Raw genomic sequence first — 12343 nt, 5'->3', positions numbered from 1 at the left:
CTGTTTTCTTTCATGACTTGCTTTAATTTCAGATCTCTGTAATGAATACACTTGAGAAGTTTGATATACAGATAAATGTTTACATACCCAGTAAAGGTTAGCAGTCACATCTCTGTATGGCACTTAAAAGCAACAAGTTAATTCTACAAATCTTAAAGATAATTCTAATTTTTTAAACTTTATCCATTCAACCAGTGACATATACATCTCCATCATTATCTTAAATCACGAAGTACGTAAGACTTTGGTGATCCTGAACATATACTGGGAAGAGATCTTTTTATCCTTTTTTTAAATTTCCCTCAGTATTTACTAACGGTCACAGTTAGAAAAGAGCATTTGGATAAGATGGACTTTTTGTCTAAGCCACTATGGTCATTCTTTTGGATTTTTAAAAATTACTATTCTCTATGGCCAAATTTATTGAATGTCCTGGTTACAGCTGCCTTCCTGAGACGTTCTGTTCCAGCTCCATTGCCTCTCCTAGTTGGTATTTCTAAGTCTCAAATGTTTTTCTTCTAGCCAAAATCCTATTTATGCTCCAAATTTACCTTTTCTGGAATATTTTATTTTTTATCTGCTATTTTAAGCTACTTCCAGGAAAAAAAAAGTGTATTTCTGCTTCATCTTTACTAAGTCTTTTAAATAGTTAATAAATCACCTTGGGTTTGAAGATGAATTCTTTTGAGCTACCCAGTTCAACTGCTTCTAAAACATTCTTTTTAACACAGATGTGTGTTCTAAGACAAAATTAAATTTACACAGTTTTGGGGTTTTTTTATTACTTGGTTTGCCTTTCTTAGTAATTTACCTTTACAAGTATTTATCACAATTTTATCATAATGTCCCTCTCTTTCTTGTTCGTCAAGAAATACTTTTAAATCATAAAATCCTGTGGTTTGCAGATAATATGTGAATAGTATGTTTGTAACAGAAATTTATGTTGGCTGTCAAACAGAACACCAGCCATATAGTTTAAGACGTCTCATAGGCTGTGTGAAGTGTTTGTTAAAGATGAGAAAAAGGGGATAGTCCTTGTGATTAGCTGAATTATTACTGAGTCAGAAGTTTCTGTTTTTTACGGCTCTAAAGGTCAGGGTCTTGATCTGCAATGCCTTTGTCACAGAACAGAAGTTTAAAGATGTCAGCTATAGTGTCAGCCATGGGATGTTGGCTCTCAAACATAAAAATATCAAATATAACATCAACACTTGATATTCCATTCTTTATTAAATGCCTTAGGATTTAATGAAATCACACACAGTATCTGGTATTACAGCATAGCTCGTTATGGATTTACGTGCTAGAGAGAAGCAAACAAAATTACACTATCATTATGAATTATCTACCATTAGTTTGTCTAGAAGGCTCTTCACAAGCTGTTCTTTTCACTCATGCTTGTTGCAATAACAGGGGTTTTTATGTCTGACATTACTTTCTTTTTATGTGGTTCATGAACAAAAGAAGTCAGAACAAATCTTGCAAGGTTATCAGTTCTTTCTTTGCTTAGCCTGTAGTTCAGTTTTATCTTTTCCCAGAAAGATCAAACTTGTTGAGACTAGTTTGTTAATTCTCAGATGCAGCACAGCCTAATCCCTGAGGTTTGTGCAGGAATGTGCTAGTTCTCCATTCCCTTAATTCTTCTAATGCAAAATAAATGTATCCAATGTCATCCTGGTGAAAACTAATGATTGTTCTTTTCAGTCATCTATAAATGTTGAAAAAGAGACAACCCTATGCAAGATGAGCTCTTTGGAATACTTAACATTTTTTTTCCCACGTATTTGTGTGACTCCTCTAGGCATAACCACAATGTCAATACAGTTCATGTGTTGTTTTTCTGTCTTAGCGTGTGCATGCAGTTACATTGCCCTGCAGGTTAGGAACCAAAATATATTGCACATCAGCAATTTCAATTTGATCCTGAATGTTTTGAAGAACAGCTGCTTCTCTGTTCAAAGAGTACTGAGGAGCCCTTCAGGAGAAGAAAAACTCCTGAATGGTTACAGCAAATGATTAAGTTTGACAAGCTATTTTTAATGCAAAATTGGGAACTACTTTCTCCCCAATGTAAAATGGGTATCAGATTTCTGATCTAAAGAAGGCCATGCAAAGATTTAATGAAATGCTAGCGGAATGCTTTGGAGCTTCAGTAGTAGAAAGCAGTACAAGTTAATTGCTAATTTTGTTAAATAAAGCTGTAAGATACATAAAAATAACACAGAAAAATACATACATTCTTAATGTTTCCTTTTAAGTGTTACTGTCTATTAACAGAGGATGGATCATTTTTTGGAATAAATATTTGTTAGTATGTCCAGAATCAAGAGACATTATTGCCTTTTGCAAGATTCAGAGAATATCAAGTTTATAAAACTTTATCTGTAGTCTGGGATGAGAACATTTAAGACACTGCTTATTAATACAGAGAGGTTAATACTAAGGATAATCTTTCTTAAGAAAATATAATTGATATTTCTAGGGGTCAAAACAAAACCAGGTCCTTTAGAAATAAAATATTTCAGAACATCTCTTGAATTTGCCTTTTGTGTTTTAAGTAATAGAAAGCTACTATTTTGCCATTACACAGAAGTTGCCAGCAATTCACAGTCTATTTTATTTCCATCTTTGTTCTAAACCCCATTTTATCAGTTGCTGGAAACTATGAATTTTCCCATATTTAGTCTAAAATGAAAGATGTTACTTTTGGGAGGGAAATGAATAGCTTCAGGCCAATTCATTTCAATCAGTTTTTAATTATTCTAGCACGATAAGTATTTCTGCCGGTATGTATGTAAAAATTTTATAATTTGAAACAACTGGAACTAGCTTGGCTTGTAGCCTGACCTTGCAATTTCTTATACACTAAATCTGTTGCACTGCTTCTTGGGGACTGTTCACATGTGTTAGAATTAATGAGATTGAGTTCTTGTTTTGTCATTTTCAAAAGAAATCTCCTAAGGTACAGGCCAAGTTTGTAGCCAAGTGACTTACTGTGTTTAAATATTTGAAATTAAAAGTATTTTAAATTATCATATGTAGTTTTAGATGCATTAGCCTTAAAACTGGGACAGTTTCCCTGTTATTGTTTATTATTTCTCTTCCAGCAGTACCTGGCAACATTTGCAAAGTTGTTACTGTGCTAGGTGCACATAACCCAGTCCAAATGATAGACTGCTCCCCAAAGAATTAAGACTTCTTAGTTTATATTTGCTGAGGATTAGAGGATTGTGGAAGTTAAGAACAGACCTCTGGATGTTCAACTAGTCCAACACCCTGGTGAAGCCTGTCCAGTTTAGGATGGATTGCTCAGGGCTTTGTCCAGTCAAGTTCAGAATCTCCCAAGGCTGGAGACTTGTGTGACCTCTGGGCATGTGTTCCACTGCTTCATCACTCTTGTGGTGAAAAAGCTTGTCCTAATATTGGAATTTCCCATGTTCTAGTTTGTGCTTGTTGTCTCTAGCCCTATCCCTGTGCACCTTCAAGAAGACTCTGGTTTCATCCTCTCTATTCGCACCTACTAAATTGCCCTAGACAGCAATTAGATTTCCCTTTAGCCAGGAGTTCTTAAGGCTGAACAAGCCTGCTTCTCCCAGCCTTCTCTTGTATGTCCTGGTCTCTGGTCCTCTGACTGTCTTGATGGCCTTCCACTGCAGTGTGCTGTGGTAGGTCAGTGTCTTACTTGTGGCAGGGATCCCAAAACTAGATACAATGCTGCAGATTTGTTCTTGCAAATGCCAAGCAGAGGATCCAGAATATCTCCCTGGAGGTGGCTGCCCCAAATGCACCACAGCTAGGAGCAGCTGGCAAATGTTCATATGCTAGGCTCATTCTCAGTTTTAGCCAGTGTAAATTACTATTGCTGTTGAAAGAAGTTAATTGTTTTGGATTGACTTTTGGGGGTAATGTGGGATTGGGGGTGGTGTTAATTTTAACACAGATCTGCCTTGCAATCCAGTTTGTTTCCAGGCCACACAAATGGCTGTCCTGGCACAAGAGAATGGGCTATGTGGACAGGAGTCAGGCAGGGAAAAAACAGGGCCATTTTCTTTTCTGCAGCACTTCTGGTTTGTGTCATCCTACCATGACTAGACTCCACAGTCTAAAGAGAGATGGAGACTTAACTAAGATTAGTGAGGATTATGGCCAAGAACCTTCATATCAATGAAATTAAAAACTTTAGTTAAATTTTTCTACCACTCTTGTAAACAAAATTATGAAAAGAGTTTGTAGGTTAATTATATAATATCCATCATAGGTTTATTCTGACAGCAGTTGTGTGGAATGTCGTCTTGCTTTAATAGGTCCATTTAACTGAGTAGTTTTATGAGACTAGCTGCAGAAAAATAAAATTCTTCATTTGCTGTTCTTTTGTACAGTACTATGGCAAATGTCCACTTGGGCTTTTAGTATTGTTATTTAATTTTTTCTTTACATAACCAATAGTTATTTCCCTCAATTGTACCACAGTTTGTTTTTTAAATAAGATTCTACTGAAGGGAGGAACTTAAAAACTCACCACAGTATTTAACATCAGTTGACATTTACCGCAATCTCTAATTATTGGCACAGAATCTGTCTGGCTTCTGCTGCTTTTATGGTTCTTCCAGTTTGTTCCAGTGTTTTTTAGTTGTACCATCCTGCTGTAGATGAGTTAGATGACAGTGGTTTGAAGCAGCCGAAGATCTACTTTTATACAGACTGTCTGTTCAAAATAATTTTGTTTATTGGTATAAGCACTGTAAAGATGAAAAGAAAGATTTCTACAAAACCTTTCCTATAAAACAATTCTTTCACTACTCAAGCAAAAAATCCTGTTGATTTGGGACATAGGAAGCACAAAGAGGAGTACTGTCTTAATGCTAAGCATACAGGATGAGCATTTCATTAGGAAGAATATTATATTTAAATACTTTATTTACCTTGCTCATGAGCTTACAGAAGTATAAGTACCAGGTAAATAAACCAATATTAGATTTACTGTTTCTCTACCAAAACCAAACCCACTTTCATCCTGGAAACTTTGCAACAGAGGTAGAATGTTTGGAATTATAGCCCCTCATAAAGTGCACTGAAAATTCAGTTTGCCTGTTTCATTCAAGGATTTGTCTTAATACATTTTTATTCTTTTAACACAATGTACAAGGTGTTCTGAATAGAGGAATACACAGTTCCTGCTCCAGAAATCTTAAAACTCATGAAGAGACATGGAATATGTAGACACTTGAATAGAGTGTACATATGTATTTTAATATTATATGTCATCTATCTGTAGTTACTCCAAAACCATTATTATAGTATTGGTTCCCTGGAAACCTTGCAAGAAGATACATTCAAAAGGTTTTGTGAGATACTTTTTAAAACAAATTTTCTTACTTGAAAATACTTTTATAACCTTTTAAATACTGAAATATGTTTAATATGCTTAAATAGTTTATACTGCAAGAGAATTTAGAGCAGCATGGTGACATGCCAAAGAGAAAATTGGATAGATTTAGTTGCCTTCTTATAATTTAAAGCTTACTATATTCTTGTCTGGGATCAGTGTGGTTAAAAAAAGTGATTTTAAATTGCGTGTACGTGTTGACCACGCCTTGCCCCTGTGCAGTGCACAAGTTTAACAACCAAGTCCTGCCACACCAGGCTCTGCCTCATAGTGATCAGATCAACAGTGCTTGAAATAATCTGTGCATTTGTCTAAGTAGGAACTGCAGAACTTGGTCATGTAAGTTTAAAAATTAAAACCGGTAAGTGTTCTGCTGGGGATACTATGAAGTTTAGGGAGTGTGTTGGCATAATGTGGCCCTTCAGAGCCCAAGGGTGGCTGCTCTCGCCTGGGTCGGGCTGAAACTCAGGAAATGACAGTGGCGAGCAGCGGGCGCTGACTCACAGCTGGGGGCGGTTTGTTGTAGATGGCTGTAGTAGTTCCTGTCCCCAGCTGTCTGCCCGCCCTCTCTTTACTACAGGCATGGCCTGTGCTCCATGAAGCACTTGTTTAATCACTACAGTTTACAGTTTGTTACATCAAGAACTGCGAGCACTGAATTCGAGTTTCAGTCATGCAGAGGAAGGTAGTTTGAAATATTTCAGCAGCTGTTTCCCAGGAAGCTGAGCTGCCCATGCAGCAAAGGTCAGGAGAGTAGCTGCTGAATAGGTTCCAAAGAAAGTTTTCCACTGAAAATAAGCCCTAGGAGTATGGAAGTTATGTTCACCTATGAAGCAGTTATCTGAAAATGCTTCAGACTGCATTCTACAAGATCCAGCAGCAACCTCGTAATGTAACCTACAGTAAGGCTTCCCTTTTCTCAGGCAAGCAGGACAAATTTTAGTGAAGACATCAAAATGTAGTCTGTCTGTTTACATGCAGCTGAAGGCATACAGTATTATGAAGGAGTACTGCCTGGTAGACTGTTTCAGAGAAAAGACAATTTCTCTTCCCTTTCTTCCTGTTTCATTCTTGTTCTCTTCCCTGCCAAAAAGAAGAGAAAAAGCACATGACAATACAATGCCATCAAGAAAATGTATAAAGTGGTGAAAATGTTGTTTGAGTCTGAAGTCTTCATTGCAGACTTTGGGGAAATTTTGCTCTTAGTTGGGTGGAACTAGAAGAGATTGATTTTAAGACCCAACTGGAAGACGTTTACTTAAGCTCACCATCAGTTAGAAGAAGAGTTTAGCTGTGTTAGTACAGAGCCAGCACAGTTGACAGAAGGGTATGGACATGGCCATAACACAAATATATAATAGACTTTTAATGGGCCTTTGTCCAAAGAAGGCTTCAGATAAATTTTAGGTATTCTCATACAAAAATATATTTTAAATTGAACAGAGTGGTCAAAATTGAGCAATTTGTTTTCCCTGGAAGAGATTTTCCCTTGTGATGTCCCTCTAGCTGAACACTGAGAATTTTTAAAAGTATTTAAAAAGTTTCTCACTTGGTGATAAATATCCCTCAAGAATAGTGACCAAGTTGGCTTGTAGCATTTCTTCACATTAAACCATAAAATGCTTTTGCCAAGACTGTGTCATTGTGTCCATTTCACAGATGAAAAAACTGAGGTATGTGGGAAAAATGTGATTTTACGAAGGGTTTTATGCCAGGTAAGTTGTAGAAGCTGGAACAGAACCCACACCTCCTGTGTCTCTCTGCCTAGGCTGCTCTCCGTTAGTCTGCTGTGCCTGAAGTACACACTGATTTCAAGCAAGGAGCACGACACAGCTGAATATCAGTGTAGGAAGTGGTTTCATGATCATCCTACAATACACATTTCAAAAAGCTACTAAATACTGTTTTCAAATGCAACTGTTGTCCAAAAGTGAATGCTGTCAGATTATGATTTTCGTTTGCGTGGGTTGTTTTCCAGGCAGAAATTTTAACGGGCATCCCAGTTGGCAACCTTGAAGATGCTGAAAAGGTGGGACGCATGCTGTTAGAAAGAGGGTGTAAGCTCGTAATTGTTACTCTTGGAGCAGAAGGCTGCATGATGATATCAGGAGATGAACCCATTCCAAAGCATGTTCCTGCTGGGAAGGTCAGGGCTGTGGACACTACGGTACGTTTTTGTGGTTTAACTGTCTTGCTTTGGAAAAGACTGCTTAAGCACTAGGGGAAAGCAGTGAGTAATCAGCCAAATCTTTGGGCACTAGCACAAAGGCTAATTTATGATGTGAAACTGGTATCTTGCTTCCAGTGTCTCATATATTAAATGTCAGTTCACCTGAGTTTTATAGTCTGTATTGTAGATGAGCTAGAATTATTATACATACTAAAGGTGTCCTCATGTTGCTCCTTTACTGAAGTACCTGTCTCTCACTGTAGTGTGTGATGCCACTGGCCTGAGCTGCAGTCCTGTTTTTTCACCTTTGCCCTGTCATTTAATTCATCTTGTCCAGAACTCAGACACTGTGAGAGAATGGAGATACTACTCACAGTCTGAAACGGAATGTTTGATTCTTCTGACAAAGCATGAATTACTTACCAAGTCTAGTGTAAGGTGATTAAAGACATAATTTTTGCAGAATATAGTGGAAACCCCCCCAAAAGTTCTTGCTGCTTCATGATGACTGTTTTATGATGCTAGGTAAGGGATACTTGGTCAGGCGCATTTTAATCTTTGCCATTAGGGTACTTTTTTGCTTCGTGCTCAGAACTAAGTGCAGAAAACATACTCTGTGAAACCACAAAATACAATACCCCCAGCAAAAGATAAAAACAGGGCAGGCAATAGTTAAGATAGCATTGCTATGAAAACCTTACCACATTGCACATATGGGGCTATTTTGTGTTCCTAGTATTATCTGACATAAATCCAAAATAATTCCAGTGGAGTTACTGAGAGCCGAGCAGGTCGTGTTATATGTACTAACTATACATTTAAATGCCTGTTATAATAACGTCATATTACATATGTTCTGTTACAATAGTTCATTAAAATCCTGGAGATTTTACCATCTGGTACATTCCATATCTGAATTGCATTAATAACAACTAGTTCTTGTAGCATGTTTTTTATCCATGGACCTCATACTGATTCACAAAGAGGAAAGGCAACTGCTTAAAGGATGAGGAAACAGAGGCACGGGGAGCTGAAATTACCTAGGTCAGTAGCATGCAGTAGCAGAGCTAAGAGTAAAGTCACTTCATCTCGGTCAGAAGATCGCTCATAGGTTTGGACTGTGATATTCTGATACTGTGGAAAGCGTTGTTTCATTGTTCAATATAATCTTTTTCTACATAACTCCAAAATAGAGATACTTTGGTTTTATTTTCCCCTTTTGCCCCTTTTGTCATTTATAAGTTTGAAATTGGGTTAGTGCTGGTTTTGGAATGTCTTAAATTGCTACATAGGGGAAGCAGACATCACTGTACTCTGCATAAAGTTCTTGATAGGGCACTACAGAACCCAAATTGCCTCTGCTTGCTTTTAGCCCAGAATTAGAAGTGCCAAGGAAGTGAAAGCTCCCAAAGCTGCCCAGAATCAGGATTTATTAGCTTGGGAGCAACACCTTGTGAACCTGGCAGTACAGTTTCTTGCTGCTCTGAGCTGTTAAATCCACTATTTCTATCGAAGTTTACTGTTAGAGTTTTTTCTCTATCACACAGAAGTGATGTTGAATAAATATGTGTGATCTGCTTCTTCTTCAGAAGAAAATTGCTTCCAGATCAGCTATTGTTTGATATCTTAAAGATAAGGATTTGCTGCTCTTGGAATAAAACGGCAATACTGAAACCACACGCTGTGGATGAAAAATGCTTTTTATCTTGCGTAGCAGTTCAGAGTTCCATGTCTGAACTAATGTAATGCTCCTGGTTTGTTTGGGTTTTTTTTTAAATTCTTTTTATTTTAAATAAAAACAGTTTCTTTTAATTTACTAAATCCTTGCCCTGCCTCCTTGTGGCCAACAGGTTATTGGCTTCCACATAGCAGAGGATTTTCACAGTTAATTTTGTTAATCTACTTAAATACCAGTGGGTTGTTTTCAGTAAAACAGCTGTTCTTGGTTTATTCTTGCAGCCTGAATGAAAAAATATGTGTTGGCCTTCCATTATAAAAGTCTTACAGTGCTTAGCCTGATTATCACTTTGCCTGAAAGCAAGTGGTTTTAAAGCAACCCTTATAAACACTAAAGAAAATAATGTCATCCTCAACTAACCTGGATTTCTCTATTATTAAAATAAGCATTAAACATTCTAGTAGGACATGTTACTTTCTTCAAGGCATGTCCACAGTAGATCCTTCCCCAGGAGAAGGATCAAGCTGTGAGGTAGCTTACCAAGTAGCCACCTACCCACAGGGTATTCAGAGTTGTCATGTGTATGCTCTTAGCCTGCCATTTGATACTAAAAAAAAAGTTGCTACCTTAAACTGCCCTGACTTCAGCATCTCGAGGGACTAGGCACGATCACATCTGGTTATGTACCTGTATCTGTACTGATACGATTTAGATCGCAGAAGGTAAAGTTACTGCCAGACAAAGAGTTAAATGACGCGTGTACCCTATCGCAGAATTTGCAAAAGGCTGCAGTCCTTAATAAAAAACGGAATTTTCCATTTAGAAGACACACGTAAGATACAAAATTATCTTCAAGTCCCCTTTCGCTGTAGAATTTTTCCATACCTGCTACCACTGCCCAGAGTCCTCTTTGCTGCACTGCAACTTCAGTAATGACTCCTGGTAATTTCTATTGCCCACAGCAATTTTAGGAATTTTTGAACAACAAAATACTTGGGTAGGTACAGCCACAAAGACTAAGAATTTGAGTTCCTTATCCCAGTTTGTGTGCTCCCCATTCTCCATGTTCACAGGTTCATCAGAGACACTAAGGGTTCATAGACTGTAGAGCCTGGCTTTTCCTCCCTACCCTTGAGGTGGTTAAATCTAACTGCTTATTGGCAGAACACTGGGAAAAGCTGGCTCCATCTCCCACTCTGTGGTGGAACATGAATCTTCAAGATTGAAAATCTGGCGTTTTTCACCCACACTAAATCAATACTATAAAGAGGGAAAAAAGGCCTGTTGATTCTTTTTTTTAGTACTAATTATCTTAGTGTGGGCTTTAGTTATGTATGCAATGCTTCTCATGACTGTTAGCAGAGCTCTCCATACGCAGTCCAAAACATGTAGAGCACGAATAGTCATTCAGAGGGAAGTTTTGCAAGACATGGTATTGTAAAGCTGAAACATCTGTTTCTCCTGTTATAGCTAAATAGTGCAATAAGCTTTTGTTAAGAAAATTAACTTTCCCTTCATTTTACTAGTTCCTGCTATCTACTTTCTATATGCAAATTTTGAATAAACAGAAAAATAAGTGAATTACTGAAAAATAATCCTCGAATTTTGTGTATGACAGAAAGATCTGATTAAGCCCACCAGCTATATCAATTTGTATTTGAAACAGTTGATGTACATGAGACATTTGACACATAATAAAGTACTAATATAGGTATACATTATATTCTATTTTCATTACTTTAAATAGTTGCTTTTAAATTTAGTTGAGTATATTAAGTTAAATATATGCATTTATTTTTGGCAGAACCTATTTCCACTTTAGGTGAAACTAGTACATGAAGCTACATTAAAATAGCTGTGAAGGATAATTATATAATTCCATTTATATGACACTTCTTCTGTTGGTAGCAGAAGGTTTCACAAATCATTCACAAATTTGATAAGCATTTCATAGAAAACAATAATATCATATACACACATTTTACACTAGCATGTGTGTGAAGCAGTTTGTCTCTGCTGAAGCAGAAGCACAGCTGAGGTGGAGCACGGCAGCTGCTCACAAGCAGCTGTGGGACATGACCTAACACCATCGTGTCAGAATTGTACTTGAGGTGAAGGGGATGATCTGTGTGATGAACCACACGATGATCCTGGATTTTGCCATCTGCTGCTGCAGCAGCCCCGAACAAGCCGTCTTGGCAGAGACACACGTGGTCTGATGAGAGAGAAGGCCACAACATCATCCATACTGGAGAATGAAGCTCTGCTCTTTTTGCCCCTTCATTCTCACTCTCCCCCTCTGCTTCTGACAATCACGCAAAGTGTAATTTACAGCACTATTTACATCTATTTACATTTACTAATTATATTCCATTGAAACTGCCAAGGAAAATTTGTCAGAAGAATGTAATTACTCAAAGCTGGAATTTGGCCAGCAGTGAGATTAGTTCCCTTCCATTTTGAAAAAAGCACTATGGGATAGTATGGAGCTGAGCGCTTCCAGTGACATCTGGGAACCAAGCCAAGTCCCTGAGGTACTTCCGGAGGCCTGCTTGGGGCTTGGTATCTGCAGGTGGACTTTGCAGAAGCATTCAGGCTGTCTGGAGCTCCAGGTTACTCAGAATCTGGGCTTCAGAACCATGCCATGCCTCCTCTGGAGGTGGGGCAGTCTGGTGGTCAGTGGCTATGGCAGGCTGGAACATGTCTGCTGGCTCTGGGATTTGCTCTGTGGTTGCTCCTTGCAGTTGAAGGTGGGGTGTCCTGTCTAAGGTCCATGATTCGAATTGGAGAGCTGGCACTGGCAGAATCTCTCCTGTGCAATGGCATTAGTGGAAAATGGGGAGTTCTCAAAGTAAGCTGGAGCTGCTCCTCTGTTGGCCCCCCATTTAAAGAGCAGTGAGATCACTTTGGGGAGGAGGTCATCTAGGGTTAGTTTTTGTAACCTCTAGTTTGCTCCATAGCCCAGCTTCGATCAAGATGCTGAATATATACTTGCACCAGTTAGGGTGACTTTGTAATTTTTGTCTCATCTGGTCTTCTAAATGCATAGCATAGTTGCTCTATTTAAGATCTCTTCGTCAGTTGACCTCTAGGTTTACACATACCAATG

The 12343-nt window shown here is 38.0% G+C and overlaps 1 protein-coding gene across 3 annotated transcripts in view; it reads left to right on the top strand.

Moving 5' to 3' along the window:
* Positions 1–12343, top strand: part of RBKS (ribokinase) — a 71684-nt gene that overhangs the window by 42498 nt on the left and 16843 nt on the right. For 2 of the 3 annotated variants that reach the window (XM_032102786.1, XM_032102785.1), the window contains one exon: positions 7365–7553. In XM_032102786.1, the coding sequence (XP_031958677.1) occupies positions 7365–7553 (189 nt within the window). Of the gene's footprint in view, positions 1–7364; positions 7554–7819; positions 10951–12343 lie in introns of those variants that run through there. The other variant, XM_032102787.1, reaches the window with a different exon arrangement.

Source organism: Corvus moneduloides, chromosome 3 (assembly GCF_009650955.1).
Source record: "Corvus moneduloides isolate bCorMon1 chromosome 3, bCorMon1.pri, whole genome shotgun sequence".
In the NCBI taxonomy this organism is placed as follows: Eukaryota; Metazoa; Chordata; class Aves; order Passeriformes; family Corvidae; genus Corvus; species Corvus moneduloides.
The sequence above is the reverse complement of the archived record's forward strand: the minus strand, read 5'-3'. Positions and strand labels throughout refer to the sequence as shown.